The 18549-nt window shown below is 43.7% G+C and overlaps 2 protein-coding genes across 5 annotated transcripts; both read right to left on the bottom strand.

Moving 5' to 3' along the window:
* Window positions 1-1836: 1836 nt before the first annotated feature.
* Window positions 1837-11639, bottom strand: LOC111975633 (INO80 complex subunit D). Of its 3 annotated transcripts, none has more exons than XM_024004087.3 (10): window positions 11441-11639; window positions 9673-9919; window positions 8749-9557; window positions 8159-8264; window positions 7846-8070; window positions 7432-7535; window positions 7097-7230; window positions 6756-6991; window positions 3593-3750; window positions 1837-3276 (listed from the first exon to the last, which is right to left on the bottom strand). In XM_024004087.3, exons 2-10 carry the CDS (start codon window positions 9888-9890, stop codon window positions 2273-2275), a joined length of 2994 nt encoding a protein of 997 aa, XP_023859855.1. In that variant the 5' UTR covers window positions 9891-9919; window positions 11441-11639; the 3' UTR covers window positions 1837-2272. The 3 variants fall into 3 exon arrangements, with proteins under 3 accessions (XP_023859855.1, XP_023859873.1, XP_023859863.1); XM_024004105.2 differs by having other exon boundaries at window positions 6771-6991; XM_024004095.2 differs by lacking the exon at window positions 11441-11639 and adding an exon at window positions 11337-11431.
* Window positions 11640-12437: 798 nt separating this feature from the next.
* On the bottom strand, window positions 12438-18514 carry LOC111975647 (NADH-ubiquinone oxidoreductase 75 kDa subunit, mitochondrial). Of its 2 annotated transcripts, XM_024004118.2 has the most exons (19): window positions 18420-18514; window positions 17789-17865; window positions 17314-17408; window positions 17080-17187; window positions 16893-16969; window positions 16708-16789; window positions 16420-16550; window positions 16127-16312; window positions 15877-16011; window positions 15672-15786; window positions 15165-15310; window positions 14938-15066; window positions 14618-14747; window positions 14360-14520; window positions 14094-14248; window positions 13785-13960; window positions 13563-13697; window positions 13181-13253; window positions 12438-13101 (listed from the first exon to the last, which is right to left on the bottom strand). In XM_024004118.2, exons 1-19 carry the CDS (start codon window positions 18431-18433, stop codon window positions 13010-13012), a joined length of 2217 nt encoding a protein of 738 aa, XP_023859886.1. In that variant the 5' UTR covers window positions 18434-18514; the 3' UTR covers window positions 12438-13009. The 2 variants fall into 2 exon arrangements, with proteins under 2 accessions (XP_023859886.1, XP_023859896.1); XM_024004128.2 differs by lacking the exon at window positions 17789-17865 and having other exon boundaries at window positions 18420-18511.
* Between the last annotated feature and the right edge of the window lie 35 nt (window positions 18515-18549).

The following is an 18549-nucleotide window of genomic DNA, read 5'->3' as shown; positions in this document are numbered from 1 at the left end:
AGGCGAATCTCTGGCCTCTCTCAGTCCTGTTTAGAGCAGGTCAGCGATGTGCTCCAAATCCAAACTGATTACAGGTGCTGTTATGTATATCCCTAGTACTTGCAAAAAATAAATTTAAAAAAGGTTAAATGGTATGCAACGCTATGGTTGGATTTACTGCTACCTAGAGTGATCCAGTAGTAAATGAGGGAGAAATGTTCTGGCTTTGCACTCAGCTGTCAGATTGTCTCTCCATGCAATCCCAGTCTTTCAGCAGCAAATGCTTGCCAGAATGTAATAGCTATCAAAATTACTGTCTTACATAATTATAGACATTGTCTATAATTGACAGTGTACAGAAACATAGATCATTCCACTTAAGATAAATGAAGAGTTCTGATAGCCATTAAAACAAGAAAGGTTTCCACAAAAGTTTCCATCAAGCACTTTGCAAATGGCAAGATTATTTTTATTTTTTGTTTTACTTCATTTTCAATCCATTGCAACTCGTTAACTCACCAATAAAACCCACTGTAGAGATTTCTACCCTACAAATATATCTAATACTTAACACTGAGTATCTTTCAGTTAAAAAAATATATACCGAACCTCATGGTTTACTGCTGTAATAAGAGTTATTAAAAGCAGATAGGACAGAGTTGTCAGGTAGAGTCCATCCTCATTCCCTAACCAAACAGTTAACAGAGACCCATGCTTCATTGACCTTAATTCACCTGATAATAATTTTGTAGTACAACAGACAGTGCTATACCTCAGAAATGCTCATTGCACCAGTTTACATCAATGGTGTCACTACCACACAGACAGCTAACAGAGGGTTAAACAAGGGGGCCATAATTCCACATCCATATACACATCCACTGTATCCATATACACTGCTAGACTAGTGAAAGACAACGTWCTGGTCCTTTACTGGATGAGTTCTGATATTGAAGAGAACCATCCCCCCCCACTGGGTTCCTGAAGTAGAGAGTTTCTCTCTTAGGAGGGACCACATGCATGCATGTCCCTATAAAAACACCATTATTTAGCAAGACCAGAGAGCACCATGGAGAGTTGCGAACAATAAAGCCCCTGGATATGGCCATTACCCTTGCAATAACATTGACCCTTTTTTCCTTCGCTATGTGAAACTAAGTATGACCCAAGAGAAGCTACCTGACCTGGGCCCGGTTTCCCAAAAGCATCTTAAGGTTAAGTTCATCGTTAGAACTATAAGATCCTAACAATGAACTTAAGATGCTTTTGGCAAGCTGGCTCCTGTTTAGTGTTCTGTTACAGACACTCTATATCTCTACTCAAACAGTTTAGCCTTGATTTAGAACAAACTGTTTATGACACAGAGTTATACAGGCCCCAAAATATTTCTGGTCCACATTGGTATGGATTACATAATGAAGATACATAAAGTGAAGACTAATACAATACATTACACGACTGTGACCGAGTATGGCAATGTGTTTATTGCTTAAAGTAACAAGATTTACCTTCAAGTGTCTAATAGGCCACCCGTAAGGAGTTCCCCAAACAATGGTGAGGTCAAAAGACCTTTTACATTTGAGTAAACCGATAAAATACCAAATATATACAAAATATAAAAAATGATGTTTAAAAGTGGTTCGGCCAAATTCTGTGTCTGTTATGTCGTAGGAGGAGATGAGTCTAGTTCATGATATTCGACAGAGCAATTTCCTCTGTTGCTTCATAATGGGTCACACACATAGATGCCTACAAAGGATCTACCCTAGAATCTCTTTCAAAGGTGAATGGAATGAGGAACAGATGAGGCGATGCAATGATCAGCAAGGCAGGTTATAGTTGAAGACTGTTAGACAGGACTAAACTGGCGATACAAAAAAAACACAAAAAAAACAAGACCACTAATTGAGGCTTTGTCACAGAATTCTCTAGCACTGTTGCGGTCACTATGATAGGAATAATCGCTCCTAAGGTACTTCCTCCAATGTTCCTCCACGTCAGTCCATGTTTCTACTGAGCGACCTCCCTCCACACAAACGCTGCCCAACATCTCCCCCTGCTGGTGAAACCCTCGAGCGGCATTCACATCAAACCACTGGACTCTTTGCATACCCTTTCAGATGGCCAAATGGCTATAACATCACCCAAATCATTACAGTTAAGGAATATCTGAAGTTGTGGAAATTCAGATAGTATAGTGCACCGTTACCACATTTCACACTTGAAGTAGATGGAAAATGCATCGACTGTGGGTGAATGAGTGTCTAGAGTCCATGGTTTGACCGACTTGCTCTCAGTCACTGTGTGGAAAAGGGGGTGTTACACTGTTGGCACTTGCAGCGGTGGCACTAGCTATGGAGAAGCCAGTGGGGGGCGCCGTGGAGCTGTGACTGGGCTGCACGTCCTTGGGGATGCCACTGTGGGAGGCCAGCTGGTGGCCAAAGGCAGCGCTGAACTGAGGGAGCTGCTGCTTAGACTGGGTGGAGGTCAGGAGGTCGCGTGGTGAGGGGTCGGGGGAAGCAGTCAAGCCCGTCAGGCCACTCTGGGGGATCGCTGAGAGGGCAGCCATGGGCTGCAGGGTCACAGAGTGGGAGGAGGAGGGGGGAGTGGAAAGAGAGGTGGATATGAGGTGGCCCTCAGGTCTGATGAGGTTGCCAAACTGTGTGGGGTCAGTGAGGGGCAGGTGGAGGTTGTTCCAGGAGGACTGCGGGGGGCCTGGTACCCCGCTCAGAGGGACCTCCAGAAGGAGAGGAGTCTCTGTCTGGAAGGAGGTGGCATGGGGGGAGGACATGTGGTCACTGTAGGGGGATGGCACATGCTCGCTGCTGTAATGGCTGCCCTGTGGAGACGAGGTGGGCACCTCAGGCTTGGCCAGGATGTTAGGCTGGTGTGTCCGGGGGAACGTTCGCTCTGACAGGGGGCTCTGTGCGACTGTGGGGGTGGTGAGGCTAGGCCCTGGGGGGGGGGCCTGGCCCTGGGCAGGGGGCTGCTGAGGTGACACCGCAGAGGAGAAGTGGCCCCCAGCAGAGTGCAGCAGGTTGTCCTCCAGCTCCAGGCTGGAGAAGTTCTCTGGGGGGATGCGGCCGTTGAGCAGGTCCCCAATCCCACCTGGCTGGACCCCTGGCCCAGGAAACACTGCTGCCATGACCCGATGGTCCACTCCGTCTGCCTGTGCCAGCTCCGCCATGGAGGTCAGGCACACCAGGGAGTCTGGGTAGGAGCCCATCAGCCCAGCCTGCAGTGCTCGCACCAGCTCCTCAGCCTCCTCCGTGGTGGGTAGCAGCTCCCCATTTTTACCTGAGGATATACACAACTTTCTTACCCACACCCTAGGAATCTACCAACAATCTCCCTTTCTCAAGAGATCAAGAAGAAATGGGAGTAAATAGTTGAGACTTCAGTTTATTCAGCAGACAAACCTGATCAAATATAACAATTTTTGAAAAATAAACTATAAAAAGGCTGACATCACACACATGCTAAAAATACCCCCAATGGGAAAGTCTTAATCTAACGGAGGTTATATAGCAGGTCAAATCTAAAAGTATAAACTAACATTGATGATTAGGACCTTGAGCAGTGAAATCCATGACAATAAGCAAATGAAGTGTACCTTCAAACAAATCAAAGTCCTGCAGGTCGTCGGGGAGCCTGGGTAATACGTCCGAGAAGTCTTCCTGGTTAAGTTCGAGGTCGTTTGGAATGTCTGCCATGTCATTGGTGATGTCATCAGGAAGCTCATCAGTGCTCAGTTCGGGCGTCGAAGGACTCCTGCCACCAAGACAGCTTCATAAAATACAATTCTCAGTGTACACTGATAGGACTGTGCAGTCGTTTGTGACAATATATTGATTAGAGGTCGACCGATTAATTAGGGCCGATTTCAAGATTTCATAACAATCGGAAATGTTGTATTTTTTTACACCTTTATTTAACTAGGCAAGTCAGTTAAGAACACATTCTTATTTTCAATGACGGCCTAGGAACGGTGGGTTAACTGCCTTGTTCAGGGGCAGAACGACAGATTTTTACCTTGTCAGCTCAGGGATTCAATCTTGCAACCTTACGGTTAACTAGTCTAACGAGGAGCCTGCCTTTTACGTGAATGCAGTAAGAAACCAAGGTAAGTCTTATAAAATCTTATAAAAAACAATCAATCAATCATAATCACTAGTTATAACTACACATGGTTGATGATATTACTAGTTTATCTAGCATGTCCTGCATTGCATATAATCGTTGCGGTGCGCATTCGCAAAAAAGGACTGTCGTTGCTCCAACATGTACCTAACCATAAACATCAATGCCTTTCTTAAAATCAATACACAGAAGTATATATTTTTAAACCTGCATATTAGACTAAAAGAAATCCAGGTTAGCAGGCAATATTAACCAGGTGAAATTGTGTCACTTCTCTTGCGTTCATTGCACGCAGAGTCAGGGTATATGCAACGTCACTCGCTCTGAGACTTGGAGTAGTTGTTCCCCCTGCATGGGAAACGCTGCATCGAGGGTGGCTGTTGTCGATGTGTTCCTGGTTTGAGCCCAGGTAGCGGCGAGGAGAGGGATGGAAGCTATACTGTTACACTGGCAATACTAAAGTGCCTATAAGAACATCCAATAGTCAAAGGTATATGAAATACAAATCGTATAGAGAGAAATAGTCCTATAATTCCTATAATAACTACAACCTAAAACTTCTTACTTGGGAATATTGAAGCTGGAACCACCAGCTTTCATATGTTCTCATGTTCTGAGCAAGGAACTTAAACGTTAGCTTTCTTACATGGCACATATTGCACTTTTACTTTCTTCTCCAACACTTTGTTTTTGCATTATTTAAACCAAATTGAACATGTTTCATTATTTATTTGAGGCTAAATTGATTTTATTGATGTATTATATTAAGTTAAAATAAGTGTTCATTCAGTATTGTTGTAATTGTCATTATTACAATTGTTTTTTAAATATAACATTTTTTTTTTTTAAACAATCGGCCGATTAATCGTATCAGCTTTTTTGGCCCTCCAATAATCGGTATCGGCGTTGAAAAATCATAATCGGTCGACCTCTAATATTGATACTACTTATGTACATCTTTCCCTTTCAAGACGATTCGATACGCATCTAGATAGATGGGCTCCCATTTATACAGGAACCACAAGTCTTAGTTTGAAACGATTCAGTGCAATTCTGTTTGACTTGAGAACAAATCGATGCGATTCGGTTCGATGCACTAACATTGGTTGCATAAAAACATTCATTATCCATTCTAAATTAAAATCTGCTGATGATGGAATTCATGAGCTGGGTCTCTCTGAGCTGGGTCTCTCTGAGCTGCGCCTCTCTGAGCTGCGCCTCTCTGAGCTGCGCCTCTCTGAGCTGCGCCTCTCTGAGCTGCGCCTCTCTGAGCTGCGCCTCTCGAGCGTTGCGTCCTCTCTGAGCTGCGTCTCTCTGAGCTGCGTCTCTCTGAGCTGGGTCTCTCTGAGCTGGGTCTCTCTGAGCTGGGTCTCTCTGAGCTGGGTCTCTCTGAGCTGGGTCTCTCTGAGCATGCGTGGGTGCTTGTATTAGTATCCTTGTGGGTACCGGAAATCCCTAAAAGTTCCCACAAGGATAGTAAAACAAGGAAAATGATCCCCATGTGGACATTTCCCACATCCCCATGAGGACAAAGGCTATTTTAAACTTGGGTTAGGTTTAGGGTTAGAATTAGGCTAAGACTGTGGGGAAATAGGATTTTGAATGGAAATAAAATGTTAGTTCCCCACAAGGAGAGTAAAACATATAACATATGTGTGTGTGTTTAAATGATGTATGTCAGGGATGGGCAACTTAGATGAGGTTGGGGGCCACAAAAATATCTAATCATGGGGGGCCGCAGTGGCTCACTGGTCTGCATACCCACATATGTAGATATGCTAAATTAGGGTTGGACTGAAAACCTACAGGACAGTAGATCTCCAGGAAGAGGGTTGGGCAGCCCTGATATACACGGATTGTTTAAAGCTGCAATATGGCACTTTTTGGGCGACCCGACCAAATTCACATAGAAATGTGAGTTATAGATCTGTCATTCTCATTGAAAGCAAGTCTAAGAAGTTGTAGGTAGATCTGTTCTATGTGCGCTATTTCTATGCTTCCTGTTCTTAAGGTTTGTTTTTGCATCTTTTACTTTCGGTTTTGTACAGCATGCTTCAAACAGCTGAAAATACAATATTTTTGGTTATTGAAAAGATATTTCACAACGGTTTAGATGGCACAATGATCCTCTAAACTTGTTTTGTCACAAACTGCAATTAGGCAAAATATTAGAATTTTAGCAACCAGGAAATGGCGGAGCGATTTATGCATATTGTACCTTTAAAGCAAATCTATTGCTGATCGTAAACCTGAACAATCAAAATAAAATATACTGTAAGCCCAGTTCAGCAGGTATAGCCAGATGAGAGCTGGTCAGCGCGCCAAGCTTGGCACAGTGCGCAGTTTGACTAGGCTACTGATATGCCTGTCAACAGTTACATGCTTAGTTCGACAATGAAGGAGAGGACGCGTCAGTTGTCACAAACGACTACGTAGAAGAAAGTAATATGAGCAACAAAACAAAATGATTAATCGGAGATTCGTAACATTTGAATCTATTTTCTGACCGATCCATGGATTGGTGTCCGTGGACCGAGGCAGTCATACCTTATCTTAAACATTTGAATCGGGGACAGATGCGTATCGTTACATTCCTAGTTAATACTAGAACTGAGAGAGGATGAGAGAGAGATTACGTGAGTGGGACAGACCTGATGCCAGCCTGGGTGGGCATGGTCAGGCTGGAGGAGGAAGGCATTCCCAAGTTCCCCTGGGGCAGAGCCGGCGGGATGGGCTTTTGGGGCCGCCATGGCCCTCTCCTCCTCTTCTTTTTGTGTTTCTTGGTGAGCGCCGGTGGTTTGCTCTTCTTCCGCGGCTTCCGCTGCTGCTGTTGCTGCACTCTTCTGTTACCATCCCCACGCAGGAAATTGTCCTATAGGAAAAACACATGTTCACAAGTATAGTAATACAGAGCAGATACTGTGCCATAGGTATTACAATGGCAACGCTCCAATTAACTGACTGAAGGGGAACTCACCATCTTTTTGGCATGCTCCTCACAGAGCGGTGTCTGATGCGTGATGTCAAACACAGGGATGGAGCATTGTTGTCCATCTGCAAATTTGGCTGTACAACTGGAGAAGAGCTGCTGGGAGCGATTCAACAGAACGTCTGCAGAGAAACCGTGAAGGAAACACTCCAATGGAAAAGATAGCACACAGTCATGTGTCAAAAACAGAACACATTATTTGAATCTGTTCGCTAAGTTGAAATAAAACAAGTTAAAAAGCCATATTCCCCAATAAATTACAGTTTAGCTATAAGAGTCCAGTGTGCCATGTAACTGATGTAAGGGGTTGGTGAAAAGGATACGCTGGAAGCAGTGTCGGGTGAAGGGTAGAGCTTGGCTACTGCAGGGCCGGCCCTTGGTGCTTCCAGTGCAGATTCCCGCCTCTGTCTCCTGCTGCCCCATCGCACTGAGCAGAGAGACAGACCCACTCTCAGGACACAACCACATCAACACTTCCTCAGCTATTCACAACACATCTAGCATATCAACACTCCCTCAGAACTCCCTTAGCTCTTCAGAACAGAATTATCATTACTGGGGACAGGTGCTTCTCCTGATCATGTGACCAACTGACCAGGAAAGACTTGAGTATCTAGGGCCTGGGCACTAGTTATAACTTACGTCACGAATTTTGGTAGATTATCCATTGACAGATGGTATTGAAGGAGACTAACCAGGCCCTAGGGAGTTTTGAGTCCAGTGTTGAGTGTGGGTACCTTGACGAGGTCTGGGAAACCTTGCGCAGCTCCTGGATCAATTGGCCAGCACAGTCAGGGTCTTTACTGGCGGCATGCAGCAGGGCTTTGCGGAAGGCATAGCGGTATCTCTTCTGGCGCATGGTTGCCCTCTCCTGCCTGCACAAGTGCTTGTATTTATCCTGGAGGTACGAGCACAGCCGCGCCAGACGTGTTCTCCGAGAGCTACCAGCATCTTCATCAGAGCTGTGATGGGAAAAAATAAACAGTCATAGCCTATCCATGTCTGACTACAATGAGAGCCTAACTATTAGCATGTGAGAAAGCAACATACACGTCCTGTGTGTGTCCTTCCTGTAGTCTCCAGGCGTTGTGATATGGTGGAACTCTCTCGGCCTCCACGTCATCATCCTCTGCACTGTCTTCAGACCAGTCCAACCCTGAAAGAAGATAGCCTGTTAGACCAGCTGGCCTCAGCAGCATAGTGTCAGATCATCTATATTACACAGACCCCATGTCCCACAACTAATAAGCCTACTTTTTTTTTTTTAAGTTATAAATGCCTTTTGTAAACTAACACGTAATAAATGCCTTTTGTAAACTAACACTTACACTTGTCTTTTCCTACTTAGCACTGACTATGCTGATACCTACTTTGAGGTACAAATGTACTTACTATGACTGAGATAAGTGGTTGTTCCACCTAGGTATCTTAAGATGAATGCACCAACTGCAAGTCGCTCTGGATAAGAGCATCTTCTAAATTACTCAAATAGATTTTTCCCACCCATTAATTGGTCTACTGACCAATCAAATCAGATATTTTCACATCAGATCAAAAGAACAATTACATAGTGAAAAAAATGTATCAGAATTGTGCTGCCTGTGTAAACTCTATTTAACATGGATAGGAAGAAGAGGTACCTAGATGAGGGAAAAGGTCTCCGTGCTCCTGATGTCTTTGGGCGCAGAGCTGTACCAGATGCTGTAACCTGGCCAGGCAGGCAGGGGGAGGTGAGAAGGCAGCTGGGTGCATGGCCACCATATGCCGCTGAGTGCTGTCCCAGCTACTGGATGGCAAGGGCGTGGCAGTGAACAGAGCTTTCCTGCTGAGGGGGGGACCAGAGGACTGCACCTGACTGGGAGCCGTGTTGGGGGGCAGCCCGACAGGCAGAAAGGCGGGAGTCTGAGGTGGAGCTGGCTTGCATAAAAAACCCTGCTGCTGTCCTGGGAGGACAAACGAGGGCATGGTGGAGTGCTGGGGGGGCTGGAGGAGTCCTGTCTGCTGTTTACGGGGGAGGTGAGGGTGGAGGGGTGAGGGGTGCACACGGGGAAGAGGAGAGGGGCTAAAGTGCTCTAGAGGTGGTTGGAGAAAGTCAGTGTCGTGATGATGGAGCTGGAGTTTCTGGCTGAGCACCAGCCGACTGTGTAGTTTCTTCCTGACGGCGGAGCCCTTCCGAGCAGCGCACTCTTCCCCGTTTGTGTCGTCCTCATAAAAGGCAAAAGGGTCCAGGATCTCCCCGTCTGGGAGGGGTAGGAGACGGGTACAGGGTGGAGAGGGTGGCAGCTCATCCAGGCCGTTGGAGGCCTTCAGGGCCAGCGAGGGCACAGTTATGTTAAGAGCCACTGACTCCAGGTGAGGTCGTGAGCGCATCTCCTCCAATGTATCATGCTTCTTCTTCCGCTCCTTCTTGGGGATAAACCCAAGAACTTGGAGGTGGCTGTTACAGTATCTGTGGAACACACAAACGTTTAACAAGCTGTTCACAACTATGACAGATGGGTCAATGACAAAAACCTACCGTCCTCAGTGCAGAGGACAACTTTCTATTGTATTGTCACACCTACCTGCGGTCCTCAGACTTGGGGATGGGGTTGGTGCACTGTTGGCTGTTGTACTTGGCCACATATTCACATTGCTTGAAGGGGGCAGTCTTATCCTCCAGAACATGACGGATACAGAAGGCATAGCCATTGAGCCTGCGCTGCTTGCAGAGCTTTGGGCTGTATGAGCACAATGGCTTATTGTCCACCTCCGAGAAGTGGATGTGTTTGCCCTCATACATCACGTGACTCTTGTCCTTGAGAACATCAGCTGATGGGAGAGGAAGATGCCAGGGGAAACCATAAGTCTTACATCATGCACAGTAATGCAGAGACTGCCCTGAATATGCAAACAAGACAAACACAAACAGACTGGGGGTACAGAAATAAACATTTACAGCTCCCCTGACTCTATAGTTTGACTTGTTAGCAACATCACCGTTCACAATTCAGGAATCAAATCAATAATTTGTTCATGAGGTACGCCAAATAGTCTACTAGCGTAAAACATGCACACATGACCGAAATAATCGGAGGATCTGTGGCATATGACTTCATGTTTGTTTAATTTGTTTTTTTAACCAATGCTGTAAAGGGACATTTTTGGCTTAGGGCAATCAGTTGTAGAAAGTACTGTAATGCTTCCCCATACCTGTGGCCACAGTACATTCATGCGCACGAGGATGCAGTCAGACTGAAGTTGCCCGTTACATGCAAATAAATACAGGATGTGGAAACGCTGTCCTGTATTGTCACTTTCAGAATGTCACCAGTTATTCCATTAGCTAGTTAACCTTGAATTAAACGAGGCTCTCATAAAAATATAACTATTACTAACGTTATGATTAAAACTGAAGGAATAGCTAGCTAGCTAATACATGCACACTTCTTGAGCAAATTGAATTAAATAACGTTAAGTAAACTACGTGTCTAATTATCTACGAAACAGCCCGACAAATACTAGTTAGTTATCAAAACAAATAGTTAGATACCATATTTACCTACTTAGCTTACGTTAGCTAACGTTAGCTAGCTAGCTCGGTTCGCTATCTAGCTAGCTACATTTCTTGGGCAGCTAGCTTGCTATCGTTAGTAGCTAGTTAACTAGCTACATTCTGGCCAATTTACACACCTCCGAAAAGTATTGGCATTGGACAGCAATTACAAATGTATATGTTAACGACATACTTTAACATCATACATAACTAGCTAACTAGTTACCTTATACACTCGCCACTGTAGCCTACTGTCTAGCGATATGTTGTTAGCTAACGTTAGCACATTAGTTAACATTAGCCAACTACGCTAAAAACACAAAAGTTGCGGTAGCCAGGAAACGGAAACATCAATATACACCAGAAAATGTCTATGAAATATTATGCTCCATTTGCAGTAACCTGAAATATATTTGATAGTATAAAAACATCTTCAGACTAGGATTTCACGAGAACCAAACATATGGCAAGGGGAGGCACAGAGGCCCGGTCAAAAAGGCCTTCAAAACAAAACATTGCATGCAAGTCATCTGATCATTTTCTGTTTAGAAAAATACATTTAGGTGATTAATGAAACGTTGTGAACGTATGTATATTATTTTACAGCTCATTAACCAGCTATAATTATCATATGTTGTGTGATACAGATAACAAATCAAACGTTTCAACATTAAACAATAAGGCCTACCAGACCTAATAATCCTAGGGCCTCGAGTAGCAAAGTCGTCCTTCTAGTCCTACGCCATAACCGGGCTCCCCAAAAATCGAAGTCGAGGCTGTGAAGAGGCTTCGCTTACCTTCAATTGGTATAGGCTATGTAGGGTATTCACTCCGGAAAGACTGTAGAAGTGCCAGAAGAATCAGCTTGCCTATTTGTGCATCAATAATCAATATTTTAGGATACTAATAATGCTCCTATTCGAATACAATATAATTGAAAATACTGATGCATGTAAATTAGGTTTATCCACAGCAAATATTAGCAGTTGGGAGCTGCTGAGGATTTTAGCTCAGTCCACAGTAGACTCCTCACAGCACCACTACAGGCACTGCGGAGACATGACAACAGTCCACTGTACAACAACAACCTCTCTACCATATTGGAAATTCAACTTTGTATTAGCTACAGCAGTGAAGAAATGCAATTTTATGCATTGCCGAGTACATGCATGGCAATGCTAATTGGAGTGTAGAGTAGCTATAGTTATGCGCTTTGAAACAAGTTACATTTCCCTACCTATATCAACCTTATTATAACACGTCACGGTTCTATCTGGCAACGGCTGATATCACAGCATTCTTTATGAATGAGTTCTCTCTACCCTAGCTGCAACACTGTTGCCCAATGCTGATGCAGCTAGTACCCATCACGTCTATTCCTACTAACAGCTTGTAACTATACAAAGTTATAGGGGAACACAGCTTTAATGTAATACTCCACATGAAAGTATTCTTCTTTCCTTAGGAAAATAAGTCAAAGTTAGATTTTTTGTTAATTTCTCTGCTGTAGAAATTAACATTTCTGATAAGCCTGCCTTATTTGGTTCGCAATGCACTTATGACATTCTCACCAGCGCAATTTGGCCATTACAATACATGCATTTGTGGGTGTGTGATTATAAAGAAGTATTTCATGAAGGTTACAAATATGTACATTTAATCTATTTCAACAGTGTAATAAAAATATTTGTGATCACCGATATAAACTGTGCTACAGTTTAGATTGTGCTGACCAATGGCTCTATTCAGGCTCTATCTCCAAAAATTAAGAAGAGTTTGTGCTTTACCATTGACTCCTAATGAAGAAAAATAGATTTATTACATTTATTCTTGTATACATTATCTACAAAGCAGCGTATTCTCAATCATTGGGGAAAATACAATCTATACACAATTCACAGTGGTACGGTAATATACATAGAGGAAATAAATGATCTATGCCGTTGTCAGCTGGAAGACTGAAAGGTGCTTGTACTGCATTTGGTCATTAAGGGTATGAGGAAGTTGTGTGTATACTATAGCATAGGAAGTTGTGCGTATAGTTAGGAATGGAATAGGCATCTATTACAATAACTTTACTGCATAATAAATGTTTCTATGGATGTGCCACAGCTGTTGTTAAAGTGAGAATTGTATTAGGTACTGCATCTATTGCATTGACTTTACGACATACATTAATATATTTTTGTAGGTGTGCAAATTATTTCTATAGGTGTGTGAGTTGAACAGGCATCTATTACAATGACACTGTACAGCATATAGATACATGTCTATGGATATATGTAGGTGGTTGGTTATTTCTGCAAGTATGTGAGAGTTGGATAGACATGTTACATTTAGAGAGGAATGACCCTGAAAACAGAGCTTTAGCATATGGATGGTTCCTCTATAGCTTGGGCTCCTTCTGTTACAGCCTTCACACACTTAGCCATTGTCTGAGAGGCTCTGCTGATAGGATCTGTGGAGAAGTGAGAGATTTTAACACAACATTCACATACAGTAGTAAAGAAAAGACAGAGTCAGTAGGCCTGCCTCACCTGTCATGTAAAAGTCTCGAACAGTGAGCTGTGGAGGAACCAGAGGCTCTGTGAGGATGGTCTGATTCACAGCCTGAGGGAGAAGACAGAGACCATTAGTTTACAATCTAATTAACCATATGGAGCCGACACGAGGCACTAGAGTGTGTTTAAAAATGTAAAAAATAACATGTTCATAGGATAGGTTTTCCTCAGGCCAACTATTTTTCCTACTTCCTAAGAAGAACAATAACAATATTCTTTAGGGAGTTCCAGGGAAGACAGAGGCTTTTGTGTGGGTGTATATAGTATTATTGTATACTGTATATACTATGTATATATATATATATATATATATATATATATATATATATATATATATATAGATAGTGTTACAACTGACCTTGGCCAGTTCATTTGCCTGCTTAAAATAGTTAGCCTCCTCCACGTCATCATAGCGCACCAGGTTGGGTGAAACCTCCGCCAATCTGTCACGCACCTCATCCATGGTCTCATAGGGCAGTGTCAATCCAGCAAGCTATAGAAAAACGCCAACACAGTTAAGTCATGAAATTGCTACTGAACACATTCACTGACTGATAAGTGTGGTGAACCAGTAGTTTACCTCAGATATGGCACGGATGATCTTCCAGTCCTCCCTGGCCATGCCTGGAGCAGTCACAGCCAGCCTAGTCTGTTGGGCGCGCCCCTCAGTGTTCACATAGGTGCTACATTTCTCTGTGTACGCTGCTCCAGGGAGAATGATGTCAGCCATCGTCGCCCCAGCGTCTCCATGGTGCCCTGTGTAGAGTTATGAAACAAAAACGACATTCAGTCTGGCGCAAGACTCACTTAAAGATCATGGATATTATTGTTGAAATTCTGCACACCAAAGAATAGTGTTATGTCTCTGTTGTGGAGGAGCTTTGCTGACCCTGATAAATGATGAAGCTGTCCTTTGCCAGGTCTTGGCGGGTGATGCAGCCAGCATCGGCCCCAAGGAGGAACAGGACTTTGGGAGGATTCTTCCTGATGGCCTCCACGCCTGGCTTGTACCCAAGATCCAACGCAGCTACTTGACTGGCCACCCTGTAGTAAGAAACAGACAACAACAAAAAAATACGGATTTGCTGTGAAAACTAATAAAAACTAATTCTACATCAATCTAAATGTGAGATCAAGTACAGTAGTAGTTATTACCTGTGAAGCACATTGAGAACCTTCCAGCTTTCCTCCACTCCACTGCTGACACGGGCATTCTGAGCAATGGTAGACACTGCTGCGTGTATTGCACCCCCATCCTCTCTCTGCAGGGAACCACTGCCCAACACCACTACAGGACGCTTTGCCTTGGCAAGAACCTGGGAACGAGATTTTAAATAACTGTTGATGTAGCAAATTCTCAATGACAGCACTAAGTGGCCGACCATGAGAGATCTGTAAATAATACATGACTACCTTAGAGAAGGGGTGAGTCCCAGCAGCTATTTCCTGCAGGACCTTAGCAGACACCCCAAGATGATCGTATGTGTAGGTCAAGTCCACCTCCTGCCCCACCAAGGCTACCTGCAGCTCGTTATGAAGCCAACTACCCACGGTACAACATGAAGCATGCATACCAGTCATCTCAATGGTGTAAACATGTTTCAGATTTATAGTTTCCACTTAAAGAGAGTGCGTAAATCAGGAGCTGGATGCTGCACACAGCTCTGACAGTTTACATGCTAATTGAGATGCCAGTGATTTTTGTCAGCACTTAAATCCCATCCCAACTATACCTCTTCCTGATGCGTGCGTTGAAAAGTGGTGCCTCATAGCGTGGGTTGGTGCCAACTAGGAGCAGCAAATCAGCCTCTTCAATGCCAGCGATGCGGGAATTCAGTAGGTAGTTTGAGCGCAGGTCAGAACTATAGTAAATAGAACCCAAATCAGGAATGTTCCACTGAGGTCTTATCTTAACTAGCTCTGTACCACTGTATTCCCCTCAGGCTCAGCCTTGCCTTACCCAGCCCCAGCCATGGGGAAGATCTCCTCAGTACATAGGCTGTCACTATTCAAGCGGTTCAGCATGTCTTTCAGGGCGATTAGAGCCTCTGCATCCACCATCCCTCCTACAACGGCCGCTACACTGGTGCCTTGGGCTCCTTGCAACTGCAAAAGTAAACACTGATGTAATAGGCTACTCGTGTCTACACACCATTTAAAAGACTTGCACACAAACACAAGAACATCAACATGGAAATGCATGAATCACAACAGATCAAACTACATCTCAGGTCATGAAACACTGTGGATAAACTGTTCTCTCGTTGCTGATAAACTTTTAAAAAATTGTTTTTAATTGAACTTTTATTTAACTAGGCATGTCAGTTAAGAACAAATTCTTATTTACAATGACGGCCTACACCGGCCAAAACCAGACGACGCTGGGCCAATTGTGCACCACCCACATAACTTGGAGGAAGGTCCGACTGTAAACAGAAACGTTCAATATGCCACAAATATCACATACCACCCCAGCCACTCTAGTCAACACATCCTCCCAGGAAGTGGCCACCAGCTGTCCAGACGCATCCTTCACCATGGGCTGAGTGAGGCGCTGCCGCTTCAGCCCATCGTAGGCAAACCTGCCATCGAGGGAGAGAATGAGTTCACTGTTAATTCAGACAGACAAGGGAAAGCAGTGTGGTTTTGACATGAGCTGGTCCTCAGCTTACCTGGTCTTATCTGAGATCCACTCCTCATTGATGTCCTCGTGGAGACGGGGCAGAATCCTCATGACCTCACCACCCCGGGTGCTCACCACGATGTTGCTGCCCACCGCATCCAGCACGTCAATGGATTCAGTCTTCCTGTGAGGAGAGAAAGGTTAGTTGATAACCAACAAGGTCTATATACTACTACTTGGATTCCATTTCAAGAGCTGGCTTGTATTGTATTCAAAACAACATACTGTAATGCACATACCTGGTCTCCCAGGGACGGGAAGTGAAGGCATACGGCTTGGAAGTCAGTGCTCCCACAGGGCATATGTCAATTACATTCCCAGACAGCTCCGACATGAACATCTTCTCCACATAAGTGCCAATTTGCAAGTCATTGCCCCTTCCAGTGGTTCCCAGATCCTCCACACCTGCAATCTCACTGGCAAAGCTGCAAAGATGGAAAACATTATTTAGCACATAGATATCGGTCCCCTTTTGAAATTATTAGTATAATTAATCCTTCCAAGGTGGACCATGATTACTAGTCTGACTCACCGGACACATCGGGTGCACTGGATACAGCGGGTCATGATGGTCTTGATGAGGGGACCAATGTTCTTGTCCTCCACAGCTCTCTTGCTCTCCAAGAAGCGGCTTCGGTCACTGCCAAACTGCATGGACTGGTCCTGCAGTCAGCACACAATGGCAAAAACARGTTACTTTTACAAGTCCAATGCCAAAAACCTCATTACCAGTTCCTTTCACTTGATGAATCATCATCATTACTATCCTCTTCAAGAGGAGATTTAGAAGTTCTAGGAAACAACGATGACATATTTTTACCTGAAGGTCACATTCTCCCCCCTGGTCACAGATTGGGCAGTCTAAAGGGTGATTGGCCAACAGGAACTCCATCACACCCTCTCTACCAGAAGAGTGTAAAAAAAAAAATGCTATAGTACTGGTGATGATTACCAAATAAGAAGGTAATGAAAAAGGAATATGTGTTTGCAGGTGATTCTTCCTACCTAGCTTTCCTTGTTTTGTCAGAGTCAGTTAAAATGTTCCAACCCTTCATGACTGGCATGGCACATGCTGCCACTGGCTGTAAAGAGATGTGCATGTGTTAATATTAGAATAAGAGTGTACATCATAAACAAGGGTACAAGTACATGCCAGCCAATTGAAAAGCTTCAATAACCCATAAGAACATACCTTTGGAGCTTTCTCGATCTCCACGAGACACATCCGACAGTTCCCTGCAACTGACAGGCGCTCATGGTAACAGAAGCGAGGAATCTGCACTCCCACCTTTTCACATGCCTAAAACAAGATATCAATAAAGTCTAGCGTAATTGCCAAAGCAGTTACTCTGTATAAACATCTGACAAGACATTATATTCTAGAGTCAAGTATTTGTCAAATATTAGTGATTAGAGCCCCTGCTACCTGCAGCACTGTGGTTCCTGGTTCCACCATGAGTGGCTTCCCATCCACAAATACCTCCACCAGGTTACTGGCTGCTGCTGTAGCTGCGTTGCGAACTATAAACACATAAAAAAAAAAATAAACACAGTCTACATCCTTGTATCTAAAACCACCCTCCATCTTACTCTTTGTATTTCACACAATGGCATAGACTTTATTATCCCAATTTTTTCAATTGAACTAATGAATTATGTAGTGCGCCATCACAATAAAAGGCCCTTTTAACAAACCACCTGCACTAAATTGAGCAGATCGGATATGACCATTCCAGCCAAACCCTGGCAATTCTGTTATCCTGCTAATAATCCGTGACAAGAATAAAGTAACAAGGACAACATGGGCGCATGTGCCATACGAATTGTTCACATCTTATTCCTTCATGTATAATAACATATCATGATATTATTAATACTGTTGGTAAATTTATGAGGCCTACCATTTTTTGTGATTGCCACACTCCCTGTAGAGTGAGCGACTCCGAGAGCCCGACTCACCCCAGGTAGACGCAACATGCTGAAAACGAAAATATGTACAGGTAAAATAGCCAACTAAAAAGGTCATTTCATCAACTTTACTTGCCATTTAGAAAGTGCAATCACTTCCATATTTGCAAGCAGCATCACCTGATATTTGTGTATAAAAATTGCTTGTGTGTTCAGACATACGCTAAGTACGCAAGTGATGCATTTGGCATTAACCCGTCTCTCAGATTAGACAGGAATAAAAAGATTAACGTTAGCTGTGTAAATAGCCAGCTAACTTTAGCTATAAAGTAATCATTCACATATTTATTTGTAAAGCTACATAGCAGTTGCGTATTTATGATAAGAAAACAACAGCTTGCAAATGCATAACTGCTATCCCTGACAACACTGATCCTTTATTTTACTATGGCCATGACCCATCTATACTAAACCGCTAACGTTAGCTATCTATTTTTACAACCGTCGCACTTCGTGGTGCTTTGTCCTAAACTAGTCATGATGGATTTCAAAACACCTTCAAATATCACATTCCTCTTATACTTTTAAAATGTAAACACGAGAGCAGTCATTGTAAGTCCTTACCTTGCCACTAGCATCGGCAGTACCCCAATGGACACCACTGACTGCGCACTTTCTCTATTCAAATGCGACACGATTTGGTAATTCCCGTAATATATGCCGCGTTCAAAACAACTGGGAACTCGGAATTCTC

The sequence above is a fragment of the Salvelinus sp. IW2-2015 genome, linkage group LG2 (assembly GCF_002910315.2).
Source record: "Salvelinus sp. IW2-2015 linkage group LG2, ASM291031v2, whole genome shotgun sequence".
Lineage (NCBI taxonomy): Eukaryota > Metazoa > Chordata > Actinopteri > Salmoniformes > Salmonidae > Salvelinus > Salvelinus sp. IW2-2015.
This window is presented reverse-complemented; position numbering and strand designations above follow the sequence as displayed.

What these genes read in the sequence shown, in the direction of transcription:
- LOC111975647 (XM_024004118.2), bottom strand. An exon ending in AGATCGAGAAAGCTCCAAAG is followed by an intron (nt 16,970 to 17,079) that starts GTATGTTCTTAT and finishes ATCTCTTTACAG; the next exon opens with CCAGTGGCAGCATGTGCCAT. An exon ending in TCATCCGTGCCATATCTGAG is followed by an intron (nt 13,698 to 13,784) that starts GTAAACTACTGG and finishes GTTTTTCTATAG; the next exon opens with CTTGCTGGATTGACACTGCC.
- LOC111975633 (XM_024004087.3), bottom strand. Translation starts at nt 9,890, where the DNA reads ATGTATGAGGGCAAACACATCCACTTCTCGGAGGTGGACAATAAGCCA. An exon ending in AGACCTTTTCCCTCATCTAG is followed by an intron (nt 8,265 to 8,748) that starts GTACCTCTTCTT and finishes ATCTTCTTTCAG; the next exon opens with GGTTGGACTGGTCTGAAGAC. An exon ending in GAAGGACACACACAGGACGT is followed by an intron (nt 8,071 to 8,158) that starts GTATGTTGCTTT and finishes TTCCCATCACAG; the next exon opens with CTCTGATGAAGATGCTGGTA.